This window comes from Psammomys obesus, unplaced genomic scaffold (assembly GCF_907164565.1).
Source record: "Psammomys obesus unplaced genomic scaffold, mPsaObe1.curated_primary_1811, whole genome shotgun sequence".
In the NCBI taxonomy this organism is placed as follows: Eukaryota; Metazoa; Chordata; class Mammalia; order Rodentia; family Muridae; genus Psammomys; species Psammomys obesus.
Genome location: NW_026594163.1, coordinates 1 through 14,314, shown reverse-complemented (window position 1 = coordinate 14,314; position 14,314 = coordinate 1). Strand labels below are relative to the sequence as shown.

The 14,314-nt window shown below is 57.1% G+C and overlaps 1 protein-coding gene across 1 annotated transcript; it reads left to right on the top strand.

Moving 5' to 3' along the window:
* Window positions 1-930: 930 nt before the first annotated feature.
* Gramd1a (GRAM domain containing 1A) lies at window positions 931-14,226 on the top strand (the record flags this gene model as incomplete). The annotated part of the gene is given in 18 exon segments (XM_055618041.1): window positions 931-1,147; window positions 1,241-1,261; window positions 1,942-2,026; window positions 2,159-2,262; window positions 2,368-2,463; window positions 3,514-3,594; window positions 4,682-4,794; window positions 4,957-5,107; window positions 5,537-5,732; window positions 6,282-6,425; window positions 8,384-8,502; window positions 8,586-8,728; window positions 9,053-9,156; window positions 9,240-9,413; window positions 9,493-9,580; window positions 10,658-10,765; window positions 10,854-10,974; window positions 13,643-14,226. Coding segments are annotated over 18 exon segments (2,158 nt in total), but the record flags the coding sequence as incomplete, so codon positions are not given.
* Window positions 14,227-14,314: the final 88 nt, after the last annotated feature.

Here is a 14,314-nt window from a genome sequence, read left to right as displayed (position 1 = left end):
TGTGTGTGTGTGTGTGTGTGTGTGTGTGTGTGTGTGTGTGTGTGTGTGTGCGCGCGCATACATACACACAAATAAATAAAAATACCACTTTTTAAAAACAGAGGTACTTAGCTGGGTGTGGTGACACATGCCTGTGATCCCAGAGGCAGAGGCAGGTGGATCTCTGTGAGTTCAAGGCCAGCCTGGTCTACAAAGTAAGTCCAGGAGAGCCAGGGCTACACAGAGAAACCCTGTCTCAGGGAGAAAGGAGGGGGTACTTAGGTTTGCATTCTGAATGTCACTTGTCAATAAAAGTTTATTTTATGAATGAATTAGTAAAATCGTGGTTTTTTTGTTTTGTTTTGTTTTTTTGTTTTTTTTTTTTAATCAAGTGTTGGGCTAGGGAAATGGCTTATTGGGTAAAAAGCATTTGCTAGGCAGCCTTGACAACCTGAGTTCAGTTCCCCGGTGGAGGAAAGAACTGACTTCCAAAAGTTGTCCTCTGACCTCCCCGTGTGGTCATAAGAGGTCTCGCCACGTGCGTGACTGTATTGGAGAGACCTCACAGTTTGACCCCGATAATCCCCAAAAGAACTAGATGTGAGGTCATCACCCCTGGGCTGTAATGAAGTAGGAGAGGCACAGGGATGTTCAGGGACCTGCTCTGGGGTCAGAAAGACAGGATGCAAGTAAATGGGTGGATGAGGTGAATGGGTGGGTGGATAGAAAGGATGGATGGATAGATGAACTGGTAGGCAGGTAGAAGGTTAGCTTGGCAGATAGATAGATGGCTGGGCAGTCTAATAGGCAGGTAGGTGGCTAGGTTGGCTGATGGATGGGTGGGTGGGTGGACAGATGGAGCTGCTGAATGGTGGGTGCACTTTCAGAAACCAGGTTTATCCCTGCCCCTAGCCTGTTCCCGCCAGCCCTTCTCTTCCTCTCCCTCCCTAGCACCACACCCCATTCTGGCCGGAGCTCCCCAAGCAGCTCCCCTTCTCTGCGCAAGCGGCTGCAGCTCTTGCCTCCAAGCCGGCCCCCTCCCGCTCCTGAGCCAGAATCAGGCACCATGGTGGAGAAGGGGTCTGACAGCTCCTCAGAGAAGAGTGCGGTGCCGGGGACACCGAGCACCCAGAGCCTGGGCAGCCGGAACTTCATCCGCAACAGCAAGGTGGGGGCGAGCTCAGGTGGGATCGGGAGAGGGCGGCCAGGGCAGAAAACACAGGGCCTCCTCCTGACTCGACTCTCTCTCTCTCTCTTACAGAAGATGCAGAGCTGGTACAGCGTGAGTATCTGCTCATGGGGCTTGGTAAGGGTACACGGGGTTGGGGGGACCTGTCTCCCGGCCAGGAGCTCCAAACCAGAGCAGTTAAGAGCCGGTGATATGTACGGAGACACACATCAGACGCTCTGGTTTACGCACCGGATGGGTTGCTGCTGTGATGGTCTCTAAGGGGCCTTGGGTGGCCCTTCCTCTTTCTCCTTAAGAGCCATCACCCCAGTCTTGCAAGGCCAAAGGGAACACTGGGTAGAATTTAGCGATGCTGGCTGGTGCCTTGCACAGAGCCTGGCTCATATATGAAGTGGGTCAGTAGGGGCCAGAGAGATGGATCAGAAGTGAAGAGCACTGGCTGTCCTTGCAGAGGACCCAGGTTTGAGTCCCAGCACCCATATGGCCACTCACAACTGCGTGTAACTCCAGTTCTAAGGGGTCAGATGCCCCGCTGGCCTCCACCTGCACTGGACACACAGATGGTACACACATATGCAGGAGAAACGCTCATACACGTAAATATGTATTTTTAAAAGTAAGTAAATTGTAGGTACCCTTACGATAACGTGTATGTTATGGCCAAAGAGGCCCCAAGGTCCCCAAAAAGACTTGAGAGGGATTGGAAGCTTTTGGGGGCCAAACAGGGTGTGAGGATCTCCACTCAGGACGCCATGCCCCAAACCCCTCCACAGATGCTGAGTCCCACGTACAAACAGCGCAATGAGGACTTCCGGAAGCTGTTCAGCAGACTCCCCGAGGCCGAGCGCCTGATTGTGGGTGAGACTCCATGCCCCCAGCCACAGGGTTGGTCGGCTCCGAGCCCCTGGCCTCCCTCCCGCTGGTCCGAGGGGCGGCCGGGCCAAAGCATGTGACTCGGGTGTCCACCTGTCTCTCCCGTGCTGCTCTCAGATTACTCCTGCGCCCTGCAGCGGGAGATCCTTCTCCAGGGCCGCCTCTACCTGTCTGAGAACTGGATCTGTTTCTACAGCAACATCTTCCGCTGGGAGACCACGGTGAGTTTGCACCGCAGGTGGGGGATGGTGGGGGACGGAGGGGGCCCCCAGGTGGGCGGGCGGGGCTTCCGGCCGCTTCTCAAGGCGGCGCTGTGCCCCGTTTAGATTTCCATCCAGTTGAAGGAAGTGACCTGTCTCAAGAAGGAAAAGACGGCCAAGCTCATCCCCAATGCCATTCAGATCTGCACGGAGAGCGAGAAGGTGAGCGGAGGGCTCCGTGTGTGCCAGGATGGCGGCAGGGACCCTCACCTCACCCGGACTCGGCCATTTGTGCTGCATCTGGCCTGTTTAGTCTCTCAGCGCTGGCAGCTCCCCTCGTTTTGACTGGGGTCCCAATGACTTCCTCCCTGTGCAATGTCCCTCACATAGAAGCCCGGTAATGCTGTGACCCTAAAAATTCCCATGAATCCAGCAGTTCAGCCAGAACTGGGATAAGAGCCCAGGGTAAACACACCACCACTGAGCCATCTCCCTAGATTTTTTGTGGGGAGGGGCCAGGGTCTCCATTGCCCCATCTGCTCTGAAACCCAGTATGTAGTCCAGGCTGGCTGGCCTTGAACTCACAGCGATAAGCCTGCGCCTGCCCCGAGTGCTGGGCTTGAAGGTGTGCTTATTTGCTTTCGGTATTTCTCTCTCTTTATTTTACGGGTACAGCCGATTGTCCCACATATCACGTGGAGGCCACAGAGGGCATTAGCTCTCCTGGCACTGGAGTTAGAGATGCTTGTGAGCTCCCAAAAGTGGGTGCTGGAAACCCAAGCCCGGTCCTCTGTAAGGACAGGAAGCTCTCTTCACCACTGAGCCCTCTCTCCAGACCCTAGACCTTGTCAGTTGTTTGAGATGGGGGTCTGGCTGTGTTGCTCAGGCTGAGCCCAAACTCCAAGTCTTGGCTCCACCTCTTTAGTCCTGGGCCGGCACCACACCTGGTGTTTGTCCTAGTTATTGCCTCTCATCCGGCTGGTTGAAAGATGGCTGGGTCACTCTGGGGTCTTAACAGGAAACAGGAAGGAGCAGGGAAAGACTCAACAGCAGACTTCCCCTTGTGATTTGCCAGCCCGAAGCTGGAAGAGTTAGCCGTCTCTGACAGCAGAGAGGGCTTGGAAAGTGCACCGGACGCTGCTGCCTCAGCCCCAGGCACGGGGAAGGCTCTGTTTCCCACCTCAGGCGCCCCTCCCCCCTGTGGTGACCACATGGGGGGGGTCCCTGAGCCGTCCTCCTCCTTCGAGTCCTCATGCTCCTCTCTCTCTGTAGCATTTCTTCACCTCCTTCGGGGCCCGAGACCGCTGCTTCCTCCTTATCTTCCGCCTCTGGCAGAATGCGCTGCTTGAGAAGGTGGGTGTGGGTGAAGGATGGGGTGGAGGATGGGGTTATCAGGGAGGACCCCAAGTTCCCAGGAAACCCCCAGCTCTTCTCCATGGGCACCAGGCCCTCTGCAGCTGTGGCTTCTCCAGAGGTTTTGCCAGGGATAGGCCTAGAGTTCTAGTGCCTAGTGTTGAAGCCAAGTCCCGATGAAGGAGGAAGGGATTGGTGCAGACTGGTCCCCAGTGCTGAGGGAGGCATCATGGGAGGCTGCCAGCAGGGAGGAGGGACCTAGCTGAGCCTTCATTACACCCCTCTGCCAGCACCGCTGACACCCCTCGGATCTCCCCCCCTCTCCTCCCTCCGCTAGGCTCTGGGACTCTCTGGGGCGCTTGTTTCCCAGGGCGGCTCCAAGCCCAGCTATCTTCAAAAATAAGACTTATCAGAGACCTCCCTCCTCCCAGGAGCCTGATGGGGCGGTGTCCCCAAAGGAGGACAAGGTCAGAGGAAGGCCCAGATGCAGGCCCCGAAGTTCCAGCCCATTCACCAAGCAGCTGTGTGTGGCCCTGGGCTGGTCCCAAAAGACTGACTGTCTTTATTTCAGAGCTCTCGGGACTGGGTGTGGGCTGGGCTCGTTGGGGCTGTTGCTGTATCTTCAGCGGGGTGGATTAGGCATCGCTGGGCCTCTGAGCTCAGCGCTGTCACCTCCCGTCGGGGTGACCTCGGATAAGCCACTGGGCACATCTCGTCTTGAAATCCTGATAGCGTTGCACTAGTATCTACTTTGAGTTAGCACTTGCGCAGAGCTTGCCAGAAGGCCGGCAGCTGCGCTGTTACCATTAATTGTTCTTACTCCATTGTCCTCTCGGCCCAGCCGCTGAGGATGTATGGAGGAGGATGAGTAGCTGGAGACAGGCCAGCATAGCGGGCAAGGGCGAGGGCCCTTCTGGAATCCGCTTGCAGGGCCCAGAGCCCAGGCTCTGCAGAAAGAGATTGCCTGCGAGGTGGAAATGGGCGGGCTCGGGAGTGGGTGGCTGTGCTGCCCTCTTGTGGAAGCCAGGGGAACTGCTGCGTCCAGGCAGTAGAAACAGGAGGCCAACCTCACATCCCTTATACCTAGACACTGAGTCCTCGGGAGCTCTGGCACCTGGTCCATCAGTGCTATGGCTCAGAGCTGGGCCTCACCAGTGAAGACGAAGATTATGTCTGCCCCTTGCAGCTGAACGGTCTTGGGTGAGTTGGAGGTGGAAGGTGGCTCAAAGGGACGTTGGGAGTCCCTGACATGAGATTGATAGACATGAGGTTACTGTGCGAATCGGGGTCAGGGGAAGGGAATACAGTGACTGCAGCATGTGGAGGCTTCAGCCATCTCTCACTTCCTCCTTTCCCTTACAGGAGCCCCAAAGAGGTGGGAGATGTGATCGCGCTCAGTGACATCACCCCTTCAGGGGCGGCTGACCGGAGCCAGGAGCCAAGCCCCGTGGGTTCAAGGCGTGGCCGGGTCACCCCGAACCTCTCTCGAGCCAGCAGTGATGCGGACCACGGGGTGAGCAAGCGGATGCTTAGGGGAGAGATGAAAAGGTGGAGGAGGGAGGAGGGAACGTGGAAGATCAGTAGAGGGGCCGGGAATTGACAGAGGGGTGAGATGGGTGGAGAGAGGAAGACGATGAGGAAAATAGAGATGAAATGGGGAGAAATACAGCAGAGTGGGAGGAAAGGAAGGAGGCAGAGGGGAGCAAGGTAGATGGATAGGAGACCCCTGGGCAGCAGAGCATGTCGGCCAAGCATTCGCATAAGCCCTCATCACTGGTGGCCCTGAGGCCTCTGTCAGGCTAGCCAGGAGCCCCCAGAGTTGGCTACTCTTGCCAGGGCCTAAATTTTAGTCTGCCAGACTCTTGCGGAGAGAGGTGACCCGTGGGCAGCCTGGGGCTGGGGTCAAGGTGTGGGAAGGCCTGCATGGAGCCCTTCTCCGCAGGTCGAGGAGGACAAAGAGGAGCAGCCAGCCAGCCAGCTGGATGCCTCCGCCAGCCAGACGGTGACCCCGGCAGAACCTCCAAGTACTGAGCCGGCGCCAGCAGACGGGCCCGCCTCCCTCGGCCCCTTGGATCTGCTGTCCCGGGAGGAACTGTTGACAGACACAAGTAACTCATCTTCGTCCACTGGGGAGGAAGGTGAGGCAGGTGACCCCAGTTCATTCACTCAGGTTATACCCAAGTTAGGGCCAGCGAGAGGGGAAGGCGTTGGTACATAGGGCAAGCCACCACGCACGTGGCCAGATTGGTGTTTCAAACAGCGTGCGTGGCCAAAAGGGGCAGGCTGTAAAATTGGTTTCTTTGTTTGTTGCTTTTCTGTACTAATTTTCGGGTAGTCTTTACTCTTGTGGCACAGAGACAGAGGGCCCCAGGCCTGGCTTGCCTGACAGTTTACGGCACAGTGACTCCACCGAAAATCCCAGACTCGCCTTCGATTGGTCAGGCATGACAAACGAGTCCCTTTGACCGTAGGAATCTGTGCCAGTGGGCACCATTGCGGTGGCTTTAACTGGTGGGGCTGGGCCGTGTGCCCACCCTGAGCCAGTCGTGCAGTGTAGGCAGGGTTGAGTATTGTTCTGGGTCTCTGGGTGCCTCTTGTTCAGGAAGATGAGGGAGCGGGGTGGGGGGGAGCAGTGGGCCTGGAGTAGGGAGAGGCGTTGCCCGCCTAACGAGGACCCTGTCTCCCAGGGGACCTGGCTGCCCTGCTTCCCGACCTCTCCGGCCGGCTCCTCATCAACTCCGTCTTCCACATGGGCGCTGAGAGGCTGCAGCAGATGCTCTTCTCGGACTCACCCTTCCTCCAGGGCTTCCTGCAGCAGTGCAAGTTCACAGGTCAGAGGGCAAAGGTTGCTTTCGGAGGCTCCCTCGTCTCCCCTGCCCCCGCAGGAGCGGGCAGCCTGCAGCCTCTTGCTGGCTGAGAGGCCTCAGAGAGGGTTTCGAGCCTCTGCATGCCTCAGGTTCTTCTGCACACTGGCGAGCTTGGTAGTGCTTGCCTTAGCGTCAGAGGTCAGTGAGTGGCCGCTGTGAAAGGGCCTCTGGCAATGACACGGTAACCGATGCGTGGCGGCTGGCGGCGTCTGCTCCCTCCGGCTCCTCCAGTACTGCAGAGCAGTGGAACGTCCCAGGCAGACGGCGTGCGATTAGGCTTGGTTCTAACCAGACATTATTCCTGGGTAGAGCCTTGAGTAGGCCAAGATAAGTGGAACTAGACACTTCTAGGAGACTAGAAGACAGTGGGGCTGGGCTGGGGAGATGGCTCCCTCCCTAATTGTCGAGGACCTGAGTTTGATACCCAGAACCCACATAAAGTCAGTGCTGGGCCAGCAAGATGGCCCAAAGCCCGCATGGCGGAAGGGGAGAACCGACAAGCTTTTCTCTGACACACATGCCCCGATACGCATGGCCCCACACAAGTAAATAAATGCAGTAAAATGTTTGCACTCCCGTGACATACCCAGACATGGACACACACACACACACACACACACACACATACACACACATACACACACAGAGGCTTACACAGGCACACGTACACACACAGACACAAAGATATGCACATACAGATACACATGGAGACAGAGAGACACCATAAATACACACACATAGACACTCACATAGATACACAGACAGAGACACACAAACACAGAGTCACAGAAATACATACTTACACAGACACATACACACACAGATACGCAGAGACACACACATATACAAACACGGACATATACAGAGAGACACATACAGACACACACACAGAGAGACAGCATACAAACACACACAGACTCACAGACATACAAACACAGACATACAGACACATACTTCCACAGACACACGTACATACTCACACAGACACAGACAGACACAAACAAAAGCCACGAAGAATAAACTAGATCTAAAAGTTCTTTAAAAGCTGGGCATGGGGGCTGGAGAGACGGCTCAGAGGTCAAGAGCACAGGCTGTTCTTCCAGAGCTCCTGAGTTCAATCTCCAGCAACCACATGGTGGCTCACAACCATCTATAATGAGATCTGGAGCCCTCTTCTGGAGTTCAGATGTACATACAGGCAGAACACTGTATGCATAATAAAATAAATCTAAAAAAAAAAAAAAAGGCTGGGCACTGTGGCCTGTGCTCTGATCACACTCTCAGGGTAGGCGTGGCCAGCTGACCTGTCCCAGTTGGTGAGCGTCAGGCCACCCGCAGACTCTGTCTCAGGAAAACAAGGTGGATGGCACTTGAAGAGGAATGACGTGTGAGGTTATTTGCTCTCTGGCTCCCATGTGCACGCTCTCATACGTACCCACACACATCAACACTCACGACCACGCACAGGCATATACACACACACACATGCAGACACGCCTCCCACCCTCCCCCAAGACAACGGAGGGAACATGCTGTAGGGAAGTCAAGGCCTGGGACTCTGCTGGGAGCCTGAAGGATGCTGGAGTGGGGAGCCACTCCATGAGAGGGTGTGGGGGCCACTGGGTTCAGTGTGGAACCCGGTGTGTGTAAAGGTTCAGGGGACCTCCAGGAAAAGGTGGCACAAAGGTTGTGGTTCCCTCCTTTGATGCTTGGGAGAAACCGAGCCTGGTACAAAAAGGAAACTGAGGCAACAGCAACAGGACTCCAAACCCAAAGCAGCGCGGGCAGCACACAGCACAGCTGGAGACTCGGGGCTGGGTGATACAGCTGGGCACGAGTCCCCGGGAAACTGAAACCCTCCGGGAGGGCCCGGGGACACAGAAAGCAAACCACCGTCCTTGTCCTCCTCCTTCCGCCCCCAGACGTGACCCTGAGCCCTTGGAGCAGTGACAGCAAGTGCCACCAGCGCCGAGTCCTGACCTACACCATTCCCATCAGCAACCCGCTCGGCCCCAAGACCGCCTCGGTGGTGGAGACGCAGGTGGGCTGGGTGAAGTGGCTGGATGGCCGGGCTGGCTGTGTGGGGCAGCCCTGACCTCCCTCCGTCGTCCCCTTCTCCCCCAGACGCTGTTCCGGCGAGGCCCGCAGGCGGGCGGGTGCGTGGTGGACTCTGAGGTGCTCACCCAGGGAATCCCGTACCAGGACTACTTCTACACTGCGCACCGCTACTGCATCCTGGGCCTGGCCCGGAACAAGGCCCGGCTTCGGTGAGCCCCGCTGTGCCACTCCCTGCCCCACCTCCGCAGGGAGGGCTGCCTCCCGCCCTGGTGGAGGTCAGAGGGCGGCCCCAGGGCCCAGCTCCGGAGAGGTCACTGGAGAACTGAGGAGTATACACATAAGTGAAAAGGACAAATGCCCAGCCATTTATTGAACACCCCTTCTAGGCCTCAGGGGCAAAACTTGCTCATAAGGGACCCCGAACTCTACTGGAGAAAACCTAATGAGGTTTAGTGATTGCCAAATGCCCTCAGCTTGTCACGACAAAGACCGTCCTCTAGACCTGACCCAGCTCCTCTCTGTCACTGTCCTAGCGTGTCCTCGGAGATCCGCTACCGAAAGCAGCCGTGGAGTCTGGTGAAGTCTCTCATCGAGAAGAACTCCTGGAGCGGCATTGAAGATTATTTCCACCACCTGGGTAGAGGGCGGAAGGCTCGCTGGGGCGGGGGGCGGCCGGGCTGAGCTGGGTGCAGACGTACCGAGTCAGCCCTTGTCCCTCAGAGCGGGAAATCGCCAAGGCAGAGAAGCTGTCCCTGGAGGAAGGAGGGAAGGACGCTCGGGGGCTGCTGTCCGGCCTGCGGAGGCGGAAGCGGCCCCTGAGCTGGAGGGGCCACGGAGATGGGCCTCAGCACCCGGACCCGGACCCCTGCACCCGGGCCAGCATGCACACCTCAGGTGCGTTACCTCGAGACGGGCGGCTGGAGGAGGTGGTCCCCAGGGAGCGCCAGGCTCACCCCAGGTTGCTGTTTCACAGGCTCCCTGAGCTCTCGATTCTCAGAACCATCCGTGGATCAGGGCCCCGGGGCAGGCATCCCCACCGCTCTGGTTCTCATCAGCGTCATGTGAGTAGAGAGACTGGCGTGGGTCTGCAGCCTGGTCACGAGCTCGGCCTCCGCTTTTGTTGGGCTCAACCCAGCAAGGATGGCACGGGGTGTGTTGGGGAATAGAGCCCCTGCGTGCTGCTCAGTCTGTGTTAGAGGAGTCTTGCTTGCTGGGACAGCAGCCGCCCTGGGACCGTGGGAGATCAGAGGGGAGAAATTTCTGAAAGGAGAAACAGTAGCCACATAAAGGAAGTCAGGTCTCGGACACACTGCACTCTGGTTTTTCTGAGCTCAGTCCTGAGTTGAATGAGGCCGGAGACACAGCAGTGACCGAGAGTCCCGTGGGAATGGCCGGAGAGCTGTCACCAGACTGGAGCGAGGAGGCTGGGCAGGCATGGGAGGTCATAGCGGCCAGAGATGACGGGAAGACATCACAAGATCCAGGGAGCCAAGGGCGCTTGAGCTGAGACCCCGTGGGGCTTTGGGCAGGGACGCTGGGCATTTGGAGGCCAGTGTGTATGGGAGGCCAGAACACTGAGGAAAAGAGACCACCTCCTCCCCCTCCAACTTCAAGGCGACCCAGCCACAAGCTCAGCCTCTTGAGGCCTTGGTTTCCTAAGGTCATCTGGGAGGAGCTTTGTGGTCTTTGGGGCTCAGAGCTAGACGCCCGGGGTGGAGGAGGGGCCGGGTACCAGTGCTGTCCCTGAGCAGTTCTCCCGTCTCTGTCTTCCCCTCGCTGCCTCCGCAGGATCTGTGTGAGGTAGGCCCTACAACCTCCCTCTGCTACCCCCTCTATCACAGCTCATCCCCCAGCAGCGTTCTCTCCCTGTTCAATGTCCCTGGCTCTTCTGGGGAGGATGGCTTGGTGTGGCCAGCAAGCACGTAGGCATGACGTAGGTCAGAATGTGGGCCCTGGCTTTTTTGCTTACGGGCTGTGGGACCCTAGGCAGAGGAGAGTCTCTCTGAGCCTCTCTACTCCGGAAAGAGGGGGGGTGATTGTGGCGCCCTTTAAGGTGTGGTTACTCTGGTGTGTTGGGGACGGTGTAGAGCTCCACGCCTGACTGGAGGGAGCATCATGACCTCTGACTCTGTCCCCAGCCTCGTTGTCCTCATCGCTCTCAATGCCCTCCTCTTTTACCGGCTCTGGTCTCTGGAAAGGACTGCCCACACCTTCGAGTCTTGGCACAGCCTGGCACTGGCCAAGGGGTAAGTGGAGAGAGCCTGAGGGCAGGCCCCAGGGCTTAAGCAGAGTAAGTTGGCCGAGACCCTTCACTCGGGCGCTGCATCTCCACAGGAAGTTTCCCCAGACAGCCTCGGAGTGGGCCGAGATCTTGGCCCTGCAGAAGCATTTCCATAGCGTCGAGGTACACAAGTGGCGGCAGATCCTTCGCGCATCCGTGGAGCTCCTGGATGAGGTGCGAGGCGGCTCTGTGGGGCTTTGGGTCCAGGCGCCCTCCTCTCCGGGCCCGTTTCCTCCCTCATAAAACGAGAGAGACGGTCCTGGTACCGACCTAGCTTGCTTAGGGAGGTCCAGGGAGCAGAAGGGGCAAAGCGATCGTGTCACGGGAAAACACCCTTCAGGCATGGCTGGACCCAGCCGCCCAGCGAGTGGCTGTAGTTTGAACCCCGTCTTTTTATTCTGCTGGTGGCAGTTTGGGCTTGGGGGACATGCCGAGGGTAGCTCTCTCTGTCATTAGCTGCTGGGGTCACATGCATATCCTGCTCTGAGCTGACCACAGTGGCCAGGCTGGACAGCGCTTGGTCCTCTGCCTGTCTTGGCCTTAGATCTGCTGATAGCAGAGTGACCCTGCAAGGACATTTGGGTCTTATCTCCAGAAAGGGGTTGATGAAGCCGCCGTGTGGTAGCTCAGGGGACACTCAAGGTCAGACCGTGCTGTGTGGCCTTATGGAAGTGACTGTCATTTGGGCCTTGGCCGTACCTTCTGAATGCCAGAGAGTAAACCGTTCCTTTTTGAGGCAGGAATGCACTGACTCATTGGAGTGGTGCCAAGCATACTGTAAACACTTCATGTTCTTGTCGGTGAGCCTCAGGCACACAGTAGGTACCATACAGCTCTACCGTTAGGCCCCAGAGGACTGCAGCCAGCAACTGTGGAAGACTAAAGGAAATGTGAGGCGCTCAAGTGGGTGCCTATGATAGGGTGGAAGATGAAAAAATGGGGGGAAGAATCTGGTTCTGTCTGGTCCCTGAGGGCATCAGAACTCAACTGAGAGGATTGATGAAAAATGCCATTTAATGGGGCTGAGGGTGTGGCTCAGTGGTAGAGCCCCTGCCTAGAATCCCCCAGTGAGGGGCTGGGGTGTGGCTCAGTGGTAGAGCCCCTGCCTAGAATCCCCCAGTGAGGGGCTGGGGTGTGGCTCGGTGTTAGAGCCCCTGCCTAGAATTCCCCAGTGAGGGGCTGGGGTGTGGCTCAGGGGTAGAGCCCCTGCCTAGAGCATGCGAGGAACCATGGGTTCTATCACTAGCATTAGGTGGATTAGGCCGTTAGCATTAGGGCAGAAATCCAAAGCAAAACAGAAAATACTCTATCCTCCAACATTGGTTCTGACTCTTGAGGGACACTGTTGAACCACAAGCTCTCAAGGAGATGCCTCAGCGGAAAGGGCCTGCAGACCAGGGTAGGGAGGGACCTGAGACTGGGATTCCAGCTCATGGGGAGTGGAGCAGGACTCCCCAATCCTGAGTTCAAGCTTGATTATTTCCTCTCCCTAAGTTGCCAAGAATACCAAGTCGCTGTCATGTGTTAATGGGAGCAAGAGCCCATAGCGTAGCTGGGCTCTCCTGCCACTAACCAAAAGCCATACGTCCTCCAGCCAGCCTTGCGGCAGGAATCTTGTAGATTAGCTATTTTCTCAGTGATCAAAGTATGTGGCAGATACAAAGAAGGTGAACTGGTTTTCTTCCCCCTCCCCCCGCAGGAATCATTGACCACTGGTCTGAGGACAAAACACGCTACCCAATTAACCTATGGGCAGCAGGGAGAGAGGTTTGCAGGGAACCATGTCAGAGGTTATGTTCCAGATGTGGTTCCGCGTGTGTGCCTAGAGAAGCTCTCCAGATGAGGTCCAGCAGAGAGAAGGAGGCCCTGCTGGGGTGGAGGGCGCCGGGTCCCCTAGCTAGTGCCGTCTAGTGCCCAGCTCGGAGAGCGATCTGGACATGGTGGACCGCGACCGTAAACAACAGGGTCTCCCAACAGGGTGCTTTGGCTGATGGCTTATGCATGTAGTCCATCGCCGTGGCTGGCAAGGCGCCGTCCGCGTTACTGGCAGCTTGGTTCTCGCTCCGGTTAGGCTGGGATCAGGAAGGAGAGATGAGACAGAGACAGGAAGAAAGGCCAGGCTCAGATCAACAGGGCCCAGCCCTCGTGGCCTACGTCCACCCCCGAGGCCTCCTACAGGCTGTAACCTACCCAGACCAGCTGAGGATTAAGTGTTCATGGACGTGAGCCCAGAGTCTGGGACATTTCACAGTCAAACCATAAAAGGAGAAAATGTTTACTGGGGTCATGATGTGCTATCCGTCATGGTAGGTGCTCTCAGCGCATAGAACAGCAGGCCAGGAAGTGGAAACTAGGGGTCAGCTGGCACTCAAAAGACCTCCCATGGCGGCCTACCTAGTCAGTGAGGCCCTACTTCCTGAAGGCTCCGCAACCTCCCACAGCAGCGCCACCTGGTGGGCACCGTTCCACACGCCAGCCTGAGGGAGCTGGTTCAGGTTTAAGCTTTTGTTAACATCTTGTCCCCTTTTTGTGTTTAGGTAGGAGGTGTGTGGCATCCGTTGGGTCCGGGTTGGGTCCTCAGTCAAGGTCCCCTGCTGGACTTACTGTGGACCAGCTCTAGCATCCCTCAAATCTCTGACACAGTTCTGGGATGTTAATCACCCAGACTTCAGGCAGGGAAGTAGGCCCATAGCCATGAAGGGATTTACCCACTGTTAGTCATAGCAGAGTCAGGATTTGAACCCAGACCACACGGCTCCCTCTTTGAGAAGTGACCAGATCGTGAGGCAGCACAGACATGTGCTCATCCTATCCCCCATCCCCGCCCCGCCTTTTCCGGCAGATGAAGTTCTCCTTGGAGAAGCTACATCAAGGAATTAGCATCCCGGATCCTCCCGTGGACACTCAGCCACAGCCGGATGACAGCTTTCCTTGAGGACACCTGATCAAAAAGCCGTACCCCCAAATGGACAGAAGGACACACGGAACCCTGGCAGCCACTGCTGGCACGGTGCGAACGCCGCCGGGAGGTTCCTGCCTGCCCCTCCCAGCGGCCCCCGCCAAGAGCCACACAGACCTGGGGACCATAGAACCAAGATGCACTTTAGGCCTGGGCGTGCAGTCCAGCTGCTGCCGCTGCTCAGCCAGGGAGCTGGCCTGGCTCTCGGCAGGCTCCCCCTCCAACTAACTTATTTTGCCCAGCTGGGGTTGTGGGGGTTCACCTTTTGGGGTGCACGAGACCCTCATCTCTGGGTTTATTGTATTATATTTATTTGGGGATAACAACCCCCAATAAAGGGTTGGAAATGGCTGTGGCTGCGCCTGTGGGGCCCTGGGAGCAGATGCGGGCCTCCACTCACCCTGCCGTCCATGGTCCGGGGCCCTGTCACCTGATGCCCGCCCTGCCTCATCCACGTGCAAAGCAGATGCCCAGGCCTGCACATCCTTAATGGGGACACGTCAACAAAGGGGGGGGGCCACAGTTGAGAACCTCCATGGAAGAGACTTGAATAAT